The sequence below is a fragment of the Caloenas nicobarica genome, chromosome Z (genome assembly GCF_036013445.1).
Source record: "Caloenas nicobarica isolate bCalNic1 chromosome Z, bCalNic1.hap1, whole genome shotgun sequence".
Classification (NCBI taxonomy): domain Eukaryota; kingdom Metazoa; phylum Chordata; class Aves; order Columbiformes; family Columbidae; genus Caloenas; species Caloenas nicobarica.
In genome coordinates, this window is record NC_088284.1 from 831,868 (window position 1) to 851,790 (window position 19,923).

The 19,923-nt window shown below is 45.5% G+C and overlaps 1 protein-coding gene across 4 annotated transcripts in view; it reads right to left on the reverse strand.

The window, feature by feature from the left end:
- The window catches only part of WDR7 (WD repeat domain 7), a 72,904-nt gene that overhangs the window by 12,446 nt on the left and 40,535 nt on the right, over positions 1–19,923 (reverse strand). For 3 of the 4 annotated variants that reach the window (XM_065656122.1, XM_065656119.1, XM_065656120.1), the window contains 5 exons: positions 13,186–13,407; positions 6,404–6,590; positions 2,254–2,371; positions 1,417–1,566; positions 704–786 (listed from right to left, as the gene is read on the reverse strand). In XM_065656122.1, the coding sequence (XP_065512194.1) occupies positions 704–786; positions 1,417–1,566; positions 2,254–2,371; positions 6,404–6,590; positions 13,186–13,407 (760 nt within the window). The remainder of the gene's footprint in view (positions 1–703; positions 787–1,416; positions 1,567–2,253; positions 2,372–6,403; positions 6,591–13,185; positions 13,408–19,923) is intronic. The other variant, XM_065656123.1, reaches the window with a different exon arrangement.

Consider the following 19,923-nt stretch of genomic DNA (forward strand, 5'->3'; position numbering starts at 1 on the left):
TCCCACTTACCCTTGCATTTATCTTCTAAGGTAAGCCTTTTAAAGTATCAGGAAGAAGGAAGATTACCTCTATCAGTAGCCTGCCTGTCAACAACAAGATAATTCTTCTTTTTTTGAAACTATTCAATATTTTAATAGCTTATTAAATTAAAAGGTAATGGTCGACAGATGATTATTATAATTTATTGGTTGTACAACTTTAATAATATAACTGGGATATTTATCATAGTCTAAAGGTACTGTAAGTGTTCTCATTTTGTAAATCACATTTTACTATTTGAAGTCCCATTTTAAGAGGGCGGCAGAACGAGCCCAAGACAAAGACAACCGCTGATGCTGAAATCCCACTGCGGGTCAGTGAGGGACGGTGGCTCAAGGGTCACTCATGCCTTTGGGTGCCCCGTGAGTCACTGGCAATGCCAGCATGAGGCGGCCACCGCGCTCCTCCGGCCCTAAGATTCTGTGCAAATTCCTATTTGTTACTTTCCTGAGCTGCCTCTCACCACAAATGGAGAATTTTAAACACTGCCTAAGCCGTTTCCACATGCTGGGGTGTGCGGGGCAGCTCTACGTGACCAGCGGTGCACACTACACTTTTAAGGGAAAAGCATCGTCTAAAAGATTGTTTCACTCTTAAGAACGAAATACATCCTGCTGGTGACCCAGCAATTTTCTTCACAGTATTCCTGGAGGAAGAGCTCACCTGCAGATGGCTGGAAAGCATTCCTGAAGACCCTTCTTCTTAACCAAAGATCCTTCCAGGCAATACATGATGATGTCCATCACCTTGGAAACAAAAAGTTAAAATCATTTGATATATGGTATTTTACGTTTCATAATAAAAGTTCTAACTGGCAAAAATAGAGAATTTCCATGCCTGACTGCATCTTTGATATCTAACTTTAAAATATAATTGAGATAAAACAAACAAGAACTGTCTTGCATATGAGAAGAGTTTACACCAGCAATGTTACCAGTAACTGGAGCCATTCAGAGTGCCCGTAAACAGCTATAAACCAACAAACCACCAGTAAACATCAGTGAGGGAGGTCTGTAAGTAGCTCTGGTTTGAAAAAGGCCTCTGGGCATCAGTATCAACGTTACAAATCTGTTACATCATTTGTACCATTCCTCAACAGCATCCATCAGCACCAACGAACATGCCGGATAAACCATGCGCGGGATCCCCAGTGCCACGAGCACCCCCGACCTCCAGCAAGTTCTCTTACTTGGGGTTTTGCCCCAACAGCGCAATTTAATGCAATTTAAGCTTTTAAAGTTCAAATAATGAGCTGGGCAGTATAAAACAAATCCTCTGCATACAGAAAGGTTTGCGGTCCACACAAAAGGAAACTCTCCAACCCAGCTCCTGGCCAAGACATCGAAGGCCCAGCAGAGCCGGCAGCACAGCCTCACCTCCACCAGCAGGTCCACGACGTCCGTCGGCATCTTCTCGATGAGGATCTCGATGACTCTGAGGATCTCCCCTTTAGCCCGGGCCAGGGTGGTGGTGTGGATGTTCTGCTGGGACTGCGTGTTGGCGGCCAGGGCTGTGTGTCTGTGCACCTGCGGACAGCGGGGTCAGGGGAGGCGCGGACGCTCAACATCCTCACCGCGCACGGTTACGGTCAGAAGGTCTGCACCGTGCAGAATGCTCTGCTTCACTTGGAGATCTGCGCATTGTTTCTCCCTCCCCCGTTACTCATCAGCGGAGCCACTAACGGTTACCCTTGGTGGAGTTTCCAGACTAGGGCTTACCTGCTTCACGTCATTCTGAATCTCACAAAACTAAAGGCCAAGGTAAGGAAATGTCTGGGTCTTGATTACATCATTTCCACATACTTGTACATCTTTCCTTAGGTGTTAGATGGCTGCTTCATAACAGGCTTTTCTTGGTTGGGCACTGAACATCGCCCAGCCTATCGCTTCGGCTCAGCCCAAGGCTGGACCCGGGCTCAGGCTCAGCCAGACTGTGCTCAGCCCACACCAACCCCTGGGGCTCTGTCCCCACTCCGTTCTAACTCATATTTAAGGAAGTCCTGTCTGCATCACCCAGAAAAAGCAGGATTTTCCACACCCTATTGGAAGTTTCTATAATCAGCGTACAACAATTAAGCCAGACACAAGTCACGGGACTCTGCTAAATACATCACAAATTCTGGGCGATTTGGCCACGTGCAGGAATACAAACGTTACGCTTGCTGCTTCCCTTTCTGGGAGGGAGGAGGACACGGGTCCCGGAGGCTCACCCACCTCCTTGGCGATGGTGGTGATGAAGGCGGGCGGGCGGGCCGTGGCAATGAGCGACAGCGCGTGCCGCGCCGAGCGCGCCGAGTCGGCCGCCGGGCTCAGGGGCAGCCCCATTGTGATGCTAAACGGGCGCCGGACAAAGAGGGAGAGAGAAAAGGAGCATTAGAAATATGGAGTGAAAAAGATTAGAAACAGCTTATAATGTCGGTTCAAGGTCAACGGGAGCACTCAAACAGTTAGAATATAATGGACTTCCAACAATGAGCGGTGATTAGGAGTCAGGGTGTTCTATCATCAAATACAAAATTGAATAATCAACCATGAAGATTGAAAACAGTATGCGCATCTGTCTAAAGTGTTAGAAAGGCCTTGTTAACAAATTATCTGTATGTGCTGAATACATATAACCCAACTGAGGACGAGGCAAACGCGGAATGTCTTCCCGAGAATTTACGGTTTCTTCTTTTACAACATTTTAAGCACAGGCTGCAAAAAATACCCTCCTCGTAGTAATTCTCCCGAATTCAGCTAAGCACTGGTTACTGGAGAGAAAAGCAAGAAGCTGCTGGAAGAACCACCAGCACTGAATCTACGCGGTTTGATTCGCTTTGCTCCGTGACTCCACGGCAGCGGCGTGAGGCGACAGACAGCCCCTACCCTGTGCTGTCCAAACACCGACATTACTCACCTGCTCTTTAGAATTTCTAACACCGAGTTTTAACCACAATTCTTTGGATAGCAGCAAGGGACTAACGGGCACCTAAATTCTCCATACGCAATGTTTTCATTTGCTATGATACGATAAACACAAGAAACAAAAAGGTAGTAATGACCACAGCAGCAAGGAAAGAGAGGCTGCAAACCAGGCCGCCAGCTTTAAAACATTTTCAAGTGTTTTTCCTATAACACGTGGTCTGATCAGTCCTGCTGCTGTGCCCACACTCGCACCAAGCAGTGGCCCGGCAAGCTGTAAAGGAGCTGGTCATAGTACCAGTGCGTCTGAACGCGAAGTGTTAATAACAGTGAAGCTTTTTGCTAAAAAGCCTCGGAGGCTCCGCAAGACTTCGTTAAACCAGAAGGCTGCAAGCAAGCTCCACGGTAGGCAAGGCTCACAAAATAAAAGCACAGTCGTGGAGAAGAGTAGAATCATTCCACACTTCTATCTCTGGCATCTCTATGTGCTTCTATTATAAATTGGTAAACCCTGGTTTATCAGATCCGTTTGCTCTGAGAACAGAGTCAGACACAACCTGCTCTGAAAAGAAATGAGGGAAAGGAGACATTGAAACAACCCCAAAGACGTGGCAATCACAACACGTCTTTTGCTCCAAGCACGCCAAACCCCGCAAACAAGACGCCGTCACCGTCTCCATCACGTCACGGCACAGAGCCCGGGTGAGGTCCAGACCCACAGCACCCAGAGCGGCCAGGAAAAGCACCGGTTCATTTGTCCAAACTCCAAAAATACTTGAGTTAATCTGCTTATTCACCTCGCAACATTAGCATTTGAGAGCTTCTCTTCTTTTGGACACTTTCCCTTCCTGAGACCCACCCCCGCCTTCCCCCAGGCCAGCAATCCCGGCATCTGGAGGATTTTGAGAACCGATATACTATTCGAATAATATTTTCAATTAAATATAGATTAGTTTAATATATAACTTGTTTATACGTGTAGCACAATTTATCACAACCAGGGATGTCCCTATATAAAAGTAAAGTTTTCCACTAAACACAAAACTAAAGAGATTTAGCCTGTTTCAGCACACACGTATATAAACATACGGATCAATCAGAATGCAATTTGCTAATTTGGGTGTATTATATCATAATCTATATCAAACTATAGCTTGTAATTCAATGAGCAAAATAACAGACAGCAATGATCCCTATCGCCATCCGTGCCAAGAAATCCAAGTCCACTAAATGGCAGAACACCCCTCGGAGCGGAGCCGTTCCACTGGGCACGGCAGGCCACATGCGCCGCGGGCACTGGGGCGAACTGCGGCAGTGGAACAGTTACAAATACCGCGGTTTTGGAAAACAGCTCAGATATTTAGCTAATTCAGAAGGGAAAAAAGAAAACCACGGCTGGTTCTTTGGTCAATAAATGTGCAGCGATTTTTTTGTTTTGTTTTTGTTAAGAAAAGCAGAAGCTTGACATAAAGCTCTTTCCTAATGCGTCCCCAGCAGGAGGGGAGCAGGGGGCAGGTGTTTTTGTGCAGGGCCCACGGGCGGCGTGGGGAGCAGACACATGCTGAACCCGCACACGCTGCAGCTCCCCTGGCCGCAGTCCGCGCCGAACAGGCCGCTTTCAATCTAAATCTTGTTATGGATTAATAAGCAAACACTTTCTCGCTTATTATGCAATTTATCACGATGGAAATGGCGCTGGGCTCCTCAAGGCTGCACGCTGATCCGTCCGTTTAGCCGCGTGGCGGACAGAGCCGCGCTAATCTTTGTGACAGCCGGGACGTCACCGCGGGACGGCAGGGACTCGCGCGGCTCCTGCGAGCCCACGGCGGCGGGGAAGGAAAACATCGCGGCTGCTTCTGTGGCACCACAAGAACCGACAGAAGCCCAGACAAACAACAACGTTCATCCAGCTTCCGAAGATTTCCCCATTAACACCCCCCGCCCCAGCAACCATTCAGCCTCTAAATCTTGAGGAAATCAAAACTGCAACATCAAATCGGTCACGTCTGCTGCTTTTTATAAAAACTAAATACATGAAAATTCTTCAGATGGAGACTTCGAACAAATTGCAGATGAGATGATCAATTTTACAACAAACAATAACAAAAATAAGGACTATATTGCAAAACCCTTTCTGTGCAAATAGTCCTGTTGTCATTAATCAGATTGATGGTGTAAGTAAATACCGTTGTGTGAGAATGGGGCTCCCAGTTGACATTTATACATTCAGGCCTCAAATCAAAACTCATGGATACTCAACAAAAACACTACTCATGTCCTGCAAAGCTGCACACATTAAAAAAATCCCAAACAACAATATTCAAGAATCCCATTATCTTAACACAAAATGCATTAAGAGACAGGATTTTACCTTTATTACAAAGTCATCTTAATGACCTCACTTAAGCATTTAGCCATAATGATTTGATTTAGCCATAATAATTTGCTGGCATGATTGATAGCACACGGCACTATGAAGTGTAAAAATCTGCCTACATATTTGTGGACATATAACTAGAAGTTGTACAATTATAGTAATTTTTAAGAAACTAAACAAATACGCACTTAGAGTTCCGTGCACCAAAAAAAAGCCCACAAAAAAGTATTACATTTTTTCTGTGTATTTTACATCAAAGTGTCAGACTTCCTTACGAAATCTGCTCCTTCCTCCAACCCCAATTACGAACACCTAATTGAAAGAAGATTTTATTTCAAAGAGGTTAGAACGGAGGTACAAGACAGTATACCATATAAATCTTGATTTAGGACACCTTAATAAGTTGTTCTCTGACCCTAGAGACAGGCTGTGGTCTATTGAGTTTATGATTTCTGAGTAATCCCTAAGTCTACAAGTTACCTTGATGCTGCGAACAGCGATGCTGTTGATAAAATAACCACCTTTTCAAAGGGTGCTTTCCAAAACAATTCACATCCTGACGGGGTGGGCTTGTAAAACCACGGGGAAAAAAAAAAAATCCATGTATTCAGACACACTGGTGGAAAATACCACCTTTACAACAGAGAAAGGGTAAAAATCATGATGGGATCCCAGAAAGGTTCGGGTTGGAAAGGGCCTTTGAAGGTCACCCAGCCCAGCCCCTGCCGTGAGCAGGGACATCTTCACCCAGCTCAGCTTGTGTTACGGATGTATTTTACATATAAAAACACTGAACTCGCTTCTTTTCTCGGAATAACTGGCAATACAACGGGAAGCCGAGTGCCACGCACCCCAGGCGCAGAGGGGGCGACGCGGTGCCAGGAGGTGCCAGCGCCGCGGTGTCACCGTCACCGTCACACCCTCCCCTTCCTGAGAGGGTCTTGGAAGCAGCAAGTTAGACGGTTGAACCGCCCAACTGGCAACCTGAGTCACTCCACGTCCCACCCCTGCCGCGACCCCCGGGGCAGGATCCCACCCGCACCCGCAGGGTTTTTGTTTTGGGGCTGGATACCCGAGACCTACTTGGCCAGCTGCTTCTCGGCGTCGGCGCAGAGCTCCAGCAGCCCCATGAGCACGGCCGACACGTCCATGTATGGCTCCCAGACGGTGAAGCCGCGGCCGATGAGGTCGATGGCGGTCCTGCGCACGGTGCTGTGCGCCGGCAGCTTGGGGCTGGGCGGCTGCAGCAGCAGGAACGTCAGCGCCTTGCCTGCGGAGAGAACCCGCTCAGAGCCACGCCGCGCCGCGGCTCTGCTCCCAACCACCGCCCGCAACCGCGGCCCCTGCTCGCTGGAACCACCGTGCTGCGCGGCACGGGGATCCCAACCAAACACACCAGGACAACGCCGGCTGCCCCGAGTCTTAAACGTAGTATTTGCAATACAAAATAAATAGTATTAAATGCGGTTTTGGGAAAAATACACAAAGTCTACATGCCTAAATACTGTTGCCTGCAAATTGTGCAAAAGACAAAATAGATCAATACAGAAACAATAAAAAAAAAGTCCTCCCTTCAATAGACACTTCCTAAGAAAATCCTGAAAATCTGTAATATTAGCAGAAATGTTCAGAAAAAACCAAATAATTTTGAAAGAATTTCTAAGAACAAGCTTAAAAGATTAAACTTGGGAAAGTATCAGTTAAAATAAACCACTCTGAGATTACACGCTTTTTAATCGGTATCTCGGCTACAGCGAGCAGCAGTTCCTGCCAGATCTGCTTAACCGAGAGATGGGGAAAATGTCACTGAAGTCACCAAAACTCTCCACCAAAACAATGGCTCATTTCCAAATGTGCCACACACACTGAAGAAATGTGATTAACAATTTCATTTAGCAGACTATTTTTTTTTTGGTAATTACATATCTATAGACGCAAAGGAGGGCTAAAACAAGCAACGCTCCCAGATAATTTATCGTTACCTCTACGTAATTGTTACCTCTTCATAATGTTCCTTTAGCTTGCTCCCGTGGCAAAGATAGCCTATTAACAGGTTTTTCTTCAGCTTTCAGAACCAGCTTCTGAGTTGCTTGTTTTGTTTATTAAATAAACCACCTGTGGTTCAATGTGCTCAGAAAAGCCAACAACAGACATGCTTCTCCAGTCCCGTCACACCAACCAATGCGTGTCTAACAAAAGAACCGAAAGATTCTTCTTGAAGTGGATACCAGGCCATGAAGCTCTAATTTGTGTGAATTTCACGTTCCAAATATCAGGATTTTGTTTGGAAATCGTGCCGACTCAAACGTGAGGGCAGAGAAATCCGCCCGCTTTTCCCTGGGATCTCCGGGCACCGCTCCTGCTGCAAACCCAGCTCAGGGAAAGGATGAGCGGAGCCCAAGTCACTCTGCCGCCCGCTCCTCAGCCTGGACGTCTTTGTTTAAGCTTTGACTTGGCTTAAATGAACGAATTAATATTGACGAAAACATCAACTAAGCTAATGAGTTGTTAGTTAAGGCAATAAACATGTCACATTAGAGTCAGCGCAGCAAAGAGGTAATTAGCCTGGAGCGGCTCTGCTGGGGGGGTCCCAGCCCACGCTGCCCACAGACAGCGCTGGAGGGACCCGGGACAGCGCCACGGACAAGGGGCCACCGAACCGGCACAGCCGGGGTCCGCTCTATGCACCCTCACATCATTACAACCAGCGGCTAAATCCAAATAACGCCATACCCTTCAAACAAAAAAATCTGCCCCAGGGAAAACGGAGTTTTGCTGATTTACACGTACCTTCTGCTAAAAGCAGCCATTAAGAAACTCAATAACAGAATATTATATAGAACAGAATAAAGCTCCTTGCTTTAAAAATTAGGATGCGACTTACTAGATGGAACTACTTCAAGCAGGAACTCAGCAGAAATGTAGCTCAGGAGATGAAATTCCTATATAAAAAAGCTCTATATCCAGCAAACCCAGTGCAGTTAAACACCTGCCTGCTTTTCCAGGGGTGTACTGAACACATCGAGGTTTGAGTCTTTGCTCCTTATGGCATCTTTATTAATGAAGATGTGACATGAATCCTAAAGCTTATCAGTTCTTTTCGATGCATGTAGCCCCTGGATTTCCAAGATGTCTTTCCCTGCTGAATCTCAAGAGCTTTAACCATATTACATCAGTCAGCATTGTTATCCCCGTTTTGCCGATAGATTTAAAAAAATTAAATAATTTGCTCAGGAAAATCAATAGCACAGGCATGAACAAGACACTGATAACTCTGACTCCCATTCTCATAATTTGCCACAAGATCAAGTTCCAACTAAATAAAAATGATGGACTCCAGGAATATGATTTAACTTCCTTTGCATCTTTTTCTGATTTTATGTAAGAAGTGAAGAATGATAGCTCTAATTTTTTCAGCCCTCTCTCCCTCTGACTGTGTTTTTCTACAAGAAATTAAACCAAATTGTCCCCCCTTCTGGGTGATATTTTCCTGATTTGATGAATATTTGTGTGATGTGCCAAGAGAAATACAGAAATATAAATTTGGATAGCTGGGTTAAAAATCCATATCCCTTCAGCCCTCTCTACTTCGAGTACAGTGAATTTTTATTACATATCTTCTCTCATCTTTCAGACAGGTATAAAACCAGGGATACTTTTAGGCCTAAATTAAAAAATGAATAGTCACATTATTTGTTCTGAAAACTTAATGATAAAATGATTTTTTTTTTTCCAATCACACTCAGTGTCAAATTTCCTACATGTTTTTACAGAATTCATTTTCATTTTGGCCTTTAATGTAATTCTGACACTTAGTTTTTTAACTGAACTTCCTTTTGCTGCTGGTCTCTTCAAGCCGTTTAAATACCGTTCTGGCAATAGATGCCATGCCTGCGACTTCCCAGGTAATTTCAGGATTGACACGAAAAAGGTGCGCATGTATTTTCAAAAGTATGGTCTTAGGGTATATTAAGAAGCAAAGCAGTTATCGAGCATGACAGTAGTGAAATTGTGTTGTATTCAAAGTAAGAAACCTCAGAAATTTAGTTTAATCTTAAGGGGAACACTCCCTCCGTGTTCATCATCCACGTAATTTCTGGAAATTTAACAAGAGGTTTAATAGGTCAAAACAATCAATTCTAGGTGCAGTAAATTCCCAGCATTTCTGTTAAACACCATAATATATATTGCTTTTTCCATGAAGTAAACAGTAAAGAATATCCGTCAGGGGGGCCGGAAGAACACTGCCTCCACGTCGGATAAAATTCTGTAAGATTTTGCATTGTTCATTAGGAAGGGAGACAAAGGAAAAAGAAGAAAATATTTCTAATAGCTGGTTTCCCAGCCTTTTCAGTCTAACCCTGGCCTAGTTAAACCCACCTAACAATGCCATTTTTCTTCCTCTCCAAACCTGCAGTGGGGGAATCAAATGTGAAAGCAAGATCAATTCTGTTCCAAGACAGTAAATGAGGTTTAGATCAGACTTGTTTCAATTTATGGAGAGCGCCCAACTATGCTGGCTTAAATGCCTTCTTCCTCCAACTCTGAAATTATATTACAGTGCTATAGAAAGAATACACTACCATTATTTTAATCCAAAATTTGTTTATAATCTAGCATGAAGGAGAAAGCCAATACGACTCAGGTCATAACTGTGCATTAAACTTTGTATTTTCAGTCCTGATAATTGCATAATTCCATTAAACCACGCTATTTATTTTAATCTAAATTATATAATGTTTTCTAAGGAAAGCTATTTCCATAAAAATGATCATCATTTCATAGGAATTAGCTGTTTTTTCCATCACAGCACTACCCAAACTCTGTGCTAATCTTAGGAGTTTTCTCCTGTTACCCATAATTGTAACGCATCTTCTCAAGCAGTTGGGACAACTCGTGACCTACATGACAGCAGAAGATGCACAATATCCATGAAATAAGTCAAGTCGCCACAATAACTTGAAGGAGTCAGTCACAACTTAACCTGCTCTATCATTTTACTGTTGTTCTGCACAGCAATTTATTCCAAGCAGCTGTGACCCGTCATCTCAGAGATGATCTCAGACATGATACTCAAGTCTCACACGTTTGAGTTGATTATGTGCTCTTATGTTATGACATGAAAACAAATGCTTACAAAACATAACGTTAAAGAAATTTGAAGTTAACAAGGGATGTATGTATCTAAACTAGTGCCCCGAATTTCACAGCATGCCGACTGAAACACACAGATCCAAATAGGAGTAACGCCCACACCACGGGATCCATGCAAACCTGAGCAGCTTTCTGCACAAGCGATATAAAATCCAGCCCAGCAAACGGCACACTCTGCTCGCAGGCTCGTTGGGAACGGTAAAATCAGTTACGTGCTTTCGTCGCACCGTTGTGCTTTTGGTTTCGTCCAAATGAAGTTACTGAGCCGGTTCCCCGAACGTGCTTGGAAGGGCGGCTGCTCAGCTGCTCAGCCCATTTCTTGCTCCTGCAAGCGCCGACCCGAGCGCTCGCTGGTCTGCGCTAATTGCTGCCGATGCGTGCGCACAACCAGCAGGGGCCACCTTCCTCCTCCTCCTCCTCGCAGGGCTTGTCACAACACTGAACTAACAGATCTAAAGACACTTAGAAGAGGTTTCCAGGCAGCCGATGGAGTCAAATCCCACGTTCACAAAGAATCTCAGGTCTACCCCATGTTAAATTCTATTTTCAGATTAAATATATTTGGGATACTGTAATGCTGGAAACCCCTGTTTAAGAGAAGACACGAAATACCTGACTTTACACCCCAAGTCATTCTGTGCTTGCGTACATTTTGTGTGCCTGCATATGTGTAAAAATGGACTGCAAAGCCACAGTGCAACCTCTCTAACAGACAGACACAGCTCCAGTAGCAACAGGATCACAGAATCCCAGATTTAAGGGACCACAAGGATCCTCTGGTCCAGCCCTTCTTGGCACAAGCCTGGTCCAGCCAGGCTGGCCCAGCCCTGCCCAGCTCAATCCCAAACGTGTCCAGTGCTGGGGAACCCACCAGTGCCCTGGGGGGATTGTTCAAGGGCTGATTGTTCTCACGGGCAAAAATTGTGAAAATATATTGCTTAGAAAAGGTACTCACAGGCTGCAGTGATGAGACTCTACTGAGTGCTGAAGCCTGAAGATCAGGCAGTAAATAACACAAAAAAGCAAAAACTCCCAAATTGAGGAAAATAAAATGTGCAGTATCTCATCTACTTGGCATGGCAACGGTCCCGGGCTAGAACAGGAGAGCCGAGCAGGGATCCCCATCGCGCTTGCTCGTCCTCTGCTCCACATGTCCCTGGGAGGGGACACAAGGGGACAAGGTGGACACACACCTAATGCAAAAGCTACTTCCTAACAGCAAATCCCCGCTTCAAACATGGATGTGCCAAATTTCCAATGTTAATGAAACTGTATTTCCTTTGGAAACTAAATATTTTCTTCATGCTAACCTAATGACTGAACTGTTTTGGCTAAGGGTTTCCAGAGAGGCGGCTGAACAGAGACTGCCCAAAGGTGGCACATCTGACAGACACAGCTCAGTGATAGGAAAAGTATCTGAACAGCAGCAACCCCACGCAATTACCCAGACAGGTATATTTATTTCCGTCCAGGAGTTTCCCTTGCTTGCCCTCCTGCCCAACAGGCAGGAAGGCCAGCCGCTAGGAATTTGGGACATCATAATCAAAGAGTGACAGATGGCACCGCGAGCCTGTGTTAGGAACCCAACTGCTGGCTGTTTATTAACCCGCAGAACTGGAGCTGCTGCCATGGATTGCGCGACGTGGAAACCCCAAAATGCGCTTTGCGAGGAGGTTATGTACATGTAGCCTGAAAAACAATATCAGTAACTCAATGCCATGAACATGCTGTCGTATTTGACACTGACTGAGTTAAAGGGCAAAACACTTACCATTAATAACTATACTGATGGCAGATGCTTTGAAAAATATACTGCATTAACAACAGAATCAAGTATTTTCATATTCAGGACAGAACAGTCATTCAGATTTATCAGCCCATTAACTTTATAAACACAGCATTAGCTGCAGTTTAAGTGTGATGTGGTGCATCTGTAATGAGAAATTCTTCGGGTGGCGTTTTATAATTAAATATCTCATGAACTATTTGTAAGGTCAACGGAGATTAATGCAGGATGTCAGGTGAGGTCACCGCATGGATTTCTAGAGAATTCCACCCTCTCAAAAAGGGTCACGATTATTATTTTCTTAATTACAGTAAAACACAACACGCACAATTTATACAGCAAAAACTCGGCATGCGTTAACGGTGTAAATGAAGGAATTCATTTTGATAACCAGTAACTTATTCAAGTGCTGCTGACTCCCACCATTGCTTACATCCTATGGCCAGGCTGCACTTACCAACTGTTCAGCTGTTCTGAAGGGGAAAGACATTTTCTGTGTCACTGGAACACAAAGAACAACTGTACCCATTTTACTGTGGTGTCTGAAAGTTATAATAGGACACATACCAAAGAAAACACGCAAGTTTGAGCACGCACTAAGAATTTTGCCTTTTCTTGCTTGAAGAACTGAATTTAGAATAGAATCGAATCATTTCGGTTGGAAGAGACCTAAATGCATCTGCCTTTGATTTTCCATCAGACACCCTGCACGCTTCCCCGTGCCCTCACCGCCAGTACGGTTTTCTTCAGTCTCCTGATCCACACCCCGAAAGGTCTGTGTGCGAATACGTGACCTTGGCAGCGTCCAGCCCTACGGGAACAACTCCACCAAGAGCAAGAGCCACCACGTGCTGAACGTGCAGAAGAGTCAAGGGAAGATACACCCCATCCTCTCCTCCTCTACCCGAGCGCCAGGGCTACTCACACGTGTGCCTTGCCAGGGAGTAATTGGATCCACCGCTGGTCAAACCGAAGCCCTCGGGAATTTGGCTGGAACTCCGCGGCCGAGTGAGGAGTTTTGGAGGCTCGATCTCAGCCCCGAACTCTGCCCCGATCACCCCCAGCAGGACGATGGCTGTCGCTTGCTTCCGCCGCTCTTCGTACGACGTCGAGATCTTCTTCATTTGGGGGAGGCCGGACAGACAACCTACAATGCAAAGGAAGAAATGTGAGAAAAAGCAAAAGCAGGGTTTTTCATTAGTATTGCAAACAACATTGCGTTTCCCAGTAAAACAAAAAAGGTTTTCGTTTAACTTAAGTCACGTCTTCAGGACTGTTACTGCCCTTACCAGGATTTTTAGCTGGTGAAGGTGATTCCATTTTACTTTTCAAAACCTACAACACATGATAAAAGTCTAAATACCACGTATTTCCAGGCCTGTCTCCAATGAAACCCACCCTCCAAAAACTGTCAAGATATCACAGGAAAAAAGAGCCGCCAGAAAAATGCCTAATTTAATATTTTTATTTGTTCACTTGGTAAAAGATCCACGAAATTCTGGCACTGCACGTCTCTCTCTGCTAAGAACGTTGATGTGGCTGGGTAGGAATGGCACAGTACCCGCCAGGAAGGGAACCAAATTCAGAACCCGTCTTAGAAAACCCTCCTGGTCCAGGGAAGCTGGCTGTGGTGGGGACAGCGACGCGGCAGCCTCAGGGAGGGGAAAACAACGGCAAGCTGAACAATGGCAGGGGAGGAAAAAAAAAGGAGAGGAAAAAAAAAATCAATAGTAACTGCCTGAAGAGAAAGAAAGATGAAAATGGGCTGTAACAGACAAAGCCAAATGTGTAACAGTTTTAATCGTTTAGCAACGGCTCAGCCCAGTCCTGCCATCTACAGACACCGGCTCCTCGTTACCGTTCACGCATGGGCCTTGCGCCTTCCCCACGGAGCACCAGGGCCGCGGGGGTCCCGTGCACCCCGTTCGGGGTGTCCCCGCTGAGAGACACCGCTGCCGCACACCCCTCTGGGGGTGTCCCCACCAAGGGACGCCGCTGTCACCAGGCAAGGACCAACCACCGCCAGCCCAGGTGCTCAGCCGCAACCCGCCTGACAGCTCGGATCAAGATGAATTGGTGCCAACTCCCGATCCAAGATTGTTTTATACCGTTTAATTTCGTTTCTTCCCCTGCTTGGATGAGCACAGCCCCGGTTATGGATTTCTATTCTAATGCGGCGCAGCAGGCGCTGGCCAGGCTGCGAGCAGCTGCTGGGCAGGGCCGGGGGACGTGATGGGTGGCGAGTGGTGACCTGCCGTGCGCTGGCCACAAACCCACCCGTGGGCTGAGGAACCCACCCGTGGGCTGGCCACGAGCCCACCCGTGGGCTGAGGAACCCACCCGTGGGCTGGCCACGAGCCCACCCGTGGGCTGAGGAACCCACCCGTGCGCTGGCCACGAGCCCACCCGTGGGCTGAGGAACCCACCCGTGGGCTGGCCACGAGCCCACCCGTGGGCTGAGGAACCCACCCGTGGGCTGGCCACGAGCCCACCCGTGGGCTGAGGAACCCACCCGTGCGCTGGCCACGAGCCCACCCGTGGGCTGACCAGGAACCCACCCGTGGGCTGCTTCCAGTCGGAAACTGGTGCTGCACCACCCCACCTTTTGTTTGGTTCCAGCAAGATGAAGTCGGCCCTCCGCTGGATCCCGAAAGACGGATTTCAGAGCACCCTTCAAATTACAGGCCTGGCTCAGCAGAACTTTCACGTTTCAATGTAAAGAGCGAACACTGAACCAGCGGGCATCCCTGAGCCCCGTGCCGACCCACGGAGGGACAGGAGCTCCATCGGTGCATGGCACACGATGCTACATTTAGTCTGACAGCCCGATAAGTCTGTAATTAACACAGGATCTGGAGGGAAAACGGAGCCGACTCCTCCCGCTGACCCCGGCTCCAGCGCCTGGATGCGGAGGAGACGACTCTTCAGGAGCCAAACAATCAGTTCCAACCAGAACACGGTGGGAAATATTCTTAGAGGGTTTCATGAGCGATCTGGTGGGTGACAGTCTTTATCCTGCTCACTGCTGTAACACAGGATTTTCTACCTCAAAAAACCCCCTAAATAAAACCAAGAAACTATAAAAAAACCAAACCAACAAACAAAAACCCCAAACCCAAAACCCCAACCCTCTCCCCAGTAACACCCCTTCCCAGAACCTCCACACGACAGAGAAAAAAACCTCTAAATATTTTTGCCCCCCATCCCTTTTATTTTTAATTACTAGCAGAAACATACAGTTAATTGCAATGACTTCCTACAAATAAACTGACAGCCATTTGGGAGATCTTAAAATGAAATAACGTCTATAAAAGTAGTCCTTTCTACAGTTTCATTTGTCTCATGAAAATTTGGTATTTTCTCACCGCGACGTGCCTCCATTTAATCATGCTAAAGGGTGACAGAGAGATCCATTTTCTTGACAGGACGGTTGATCACCCTATCACAGTAAGAAAATTAATAACCTCAAATAGCTCTATGCGGAAAACAGAAGCTGCCCCGGTGAAAGGACAAAAACCATTCTGCATTTCAGCTGTAAAAATAACACACTTCCCGATGCACATACCCAAAGAGAAACCAGTGGCGGCCACGCGTGTCCCCAGCCACATTAACAACCATGTTAAATATTTCAAAATATCTCCATTTGTGAGAATTACACATCCGCAACTGCTTAGAGGAGCCAGCCTTACAGATAGCAGGAAGCGTATTTAGGAAGTGTTTAAAATAAAGGTAAAATCTTTCCGAAGTTTAAATTGTTTAAAAGGCTGTGAGGTATTGATTACTTCATTTAAAAAAACAGTCAGAGTGCAGCCATGAGGTCAGGCAAAATTTAACAGTTTGAAGCACTTTACTAAATAACTCTAACGATTGCGCTAATTGGCTTTGCACAGTTCTTGGGTAAAATTAATTTTATCCTAGCTTACAATAAAAGGATTAAAAGACAAATTAAGTTCTCCAGGTTTAACTGGAATAGCAATCAATGGATTTGAGTGAGGGCTGAGAGCGGTTTACAGAGACGGACGGCTCGCGGGTGTTAGATCTGCTTGGCGCTGGCACTGCCCAGAGCAGCAGCCTCCCTGGGGTAAGGATTCCTATTCTTCATCCCTTTTCCTCTCTCTCTTTTTTAGGTCTGAAAAAGATATACGGTTCAATTCAGAAAATCCTCGCAGTCCTTCCAGGCGATGCCAGGGAGGACACGAACACCCCAACACTGGCAGAGACAGAACTTACTGGCAACAACCTCTGCAACTGCTCACACTGGGAACTGTCGGCGTTTCTCTGCACTGAAGGGATATTGTAAAAGAATGTACAAGAACTACGGGGGAGAGCCTTGCTCCATCTTGGCTGTCAATAATTGAAAATACTTCTTCATGTCAAGTGTACTATTTTCCTACAGTAAATACATTCACAGAAAGCTGCTTTGCTTGTGACCTAGAGAGGAAATAGCAAAAACCTTTCAGAAAACTGTACACTAAACATGCCTATGAGAAATACCTTTACCTTTAATAGTTCAGGATTCTTAAACCAGTCAAAGCCATGCTGCGTTTGCCTACAATTCTAGTTTTTAAGTTACATACAGAAGAATAATTACAGTAATTTCAGCACCTCCTGAAAGCTCACGATAAATCAGAACTGAAAAATATTATGAGGAAATAACAGCAGAAAGTGGCCAGGAGAAAAAAGCAGAAAGGCAGGACCCGATGTGTTTTATCTCACCTTCCGAGAACTGCGGTTACTCATCACCAAACTCACGCTGCTAAAAGGCTTCTGGTTGCTGGGCAGTGTGGCCACTGCTGCAGAGGCAGCTCCCTCCTCCGGCACCGCCGAGAAGGGCTGGGGACACTGAGGACATGATGGGGACACGCTGGGGACGTGCTGGCGGTGCTGGGGACACACTGGAGACGTGATGGGGACATGCTGCTGGTGCTGGGGACACTGGGGACGTGATGGGGACACGTTGGCGGTGCTGGGGACACACAGCGATGCCAACAGGCTCACCAGCGAGCTCCTGGCAATATAGCACTGAATAAATATCCAGTGGCTCCACACAGTCTCTTCTCAACAGTTTAGCTTAGTTCAGAAAGTTTTTTCTTTGGAGCATCTTATTTCTATTTTCAGTCTTTTCTTCATTGATAGTGAAATAATACCTGCAAATACAGAAAACTGACACATTCCTGAAGCCGTGACCCTTGCCCCTTACAAACCAGAACAATTCCATGGGCTTCAATATATCCAAGATCCACATGAGCGCAGACTGGAAGCTCCTGTATTTTGTGAAACTATTTTTTTTGCCCCTCCCACATTAAAGAAAATATTTTGCAGCTTGACTGGCAGCGTGACAGTCACGATATGTCAGCTGAGCACAGCACAAATCTGGGGACACAGCGGTTAGAGGGACTACCTGTGACAGCTGAAACCTAATATTTCTCTTCTACAGCTATCAAGCTTTTTTTACCATTCCTTTCTGCTGTTTTCCTAAGTCCTGCAAATGGGGCTGTTCCAGGAAGCCCACATGAGAGAGAATCCAAGACAAATTTCAAAAACTAGCTTGCTCATTAAGACAATCTATTTTGTAATACATCTTTTTACTGCTCCTATAATTGAGACAAGAACTATAAAAGACTAAAACCAAACTACACTGCAGCTTTATCCAGATATAGTTGAAACGCACGCTGTTGGAATAACATTTACTCAATAAAAGAAGTGCAGGCATTTTAGTGTCATAGCAATTAGTATTTTTAAATTAAATCGCTTTCTGTATTTTCTGAAGATATTTGCTAAAGAACGATTAGACAGGGAAGGGAGCCACACAAGAACCAATACATTTTATGAAAATTTCCTGTGTGTGTCTATTGTTCTCACTGATAAGGTACACACATTTTAAAAGAGAGATATGTATGTGTTTAGATAGCGAAAAAGGACTTGATAAAACCACTTGAAAACAGATTTAGGTAAGGATGAGCAAAAGAACTGCTCTGGAATAAAAACAAAAGCTGTTTTTTGGGGGCTTTGTTTTGTTTTTCCTCCCTATTGGCATGCTGAGCTGATTTCTTTGATAATACCTGTCCTGCTATTTTCTTTGTGTGTCCGCAACAAAGTATTTGAAAATAAAGAAGCTTATTTTTCTAATCTTTCATAGGACACCTTACAGCAAAGTTTATTAACCAGACAGCTGTGTGCTGTTAAAGGCAGGACATTTGCTGGTTTGCTTTTTGACAAGATATTGCCCGTGTGATGCCAGGAACGCGGCTGCAGCAGCGGCCAGACACAGGAGACCTAGGAAACCTCTCACGGTGAATAATGACATTTATTAGGTAAGCACAGAATATTCTTTTTAGAATAGATGGTTGGAGCCACAAAAAGATTTACAGAAAATGAAAAGAAGGTTCATCTTCGTTAAAGGTTTCCTGTAAGACCTTATCTCAAATCAAAGGTCCGAGCCCGGGGAGGTCGGAACCCCCAGGTAAGTCCCCGGATCATCCTCACCACATGCTACGAAACACGCACTGCTGAAAAACCGCAGCGCACTTGTTAATTAGAAACAGTCATTTTCAGGCTAACGAACCCTGTCGGGAACCTGTTCGCCTCCAACCAAAGTGCTACAGAGCGACTCCCGGCAGCCCGAAGGGTTAAGCCGCTGATTTTCTGCGTGTAGGTGGTGCTATTTTAAGCCAATGGTGTGTTTAAATCCAGCCCGACTCAAATCGATCCAGCTGTTCTGCTCAAGGTGAGACCAAATCAGCCTGTCGGAAGCTCTGAGCAATAGGCCCGGTGGTGCTCGGACTGCTAAGTGTCCTCAGCCCCAGACCCGCGCTAAACCAGCAGCAGCCGTCGCTCTTCGGTGGCCGCCGGCACCAGCCCAGAGCCCGGCTCAAACCTAGCCATGGATTACACGTATTAGTTCCTCTCATGCAGCTACAGATTCCTATCTGGCCTCACCGCAACTTTTCTGCAGTAGGAAGCATTGACGTGAGTGCCAATTAGTACTTTATAACGAGGCGAGACGAAACCAGCAGCAAACTGATTTCGTTTCCACAACTGCAGATACCGAAGCTGCTGGTGTCAGTCACTGTCTGTAAGGACTAAAAACCTCCAGACGTTTAACAGTTACCGAATACCTGAAGCAAGTAAAGCAACAACACAGGAGAGAGGTTTCCCTGCTTTCTCTCGCCAATAAATATCCCTTTTTTCAGGGGTGCTCAAAGTGTCAAAAAGCAAGCGTGCTAGAAGTGTCTAATAAACTAAAGCCGGATGAATGCAAATGTAAGGTACTATTTTCAACAGCATTTAATAAGCTGTTAACAAGAGAAATTTATTGTTGAGCTTTGGATCTCTCTAGACATCGGTAAGACTTCAGTAAAACCAGAACAGATCTGGACTTCACATTCTGACGTACAATTATTATTTTATTGAAAGGAACGTTAAGAGTAAAACTATTTTACATGATAGCCATTTTGAAACCTAATGGCAACTTTTCTGATGCTTTATGAAAAGATGTTGTTCCTATTGGAAATCAATAGGAAGGCAGAAGAAATTAGATCGCTGTGATTTGCCAAGAAATCAAGAAGAAATAGAACGATATTAGAATCCATGTTCTTTAACTTCTACATATTAAAATTCGACCTGCATGCAAACAAAACTTCAAGAATTTACGGGCGACAAC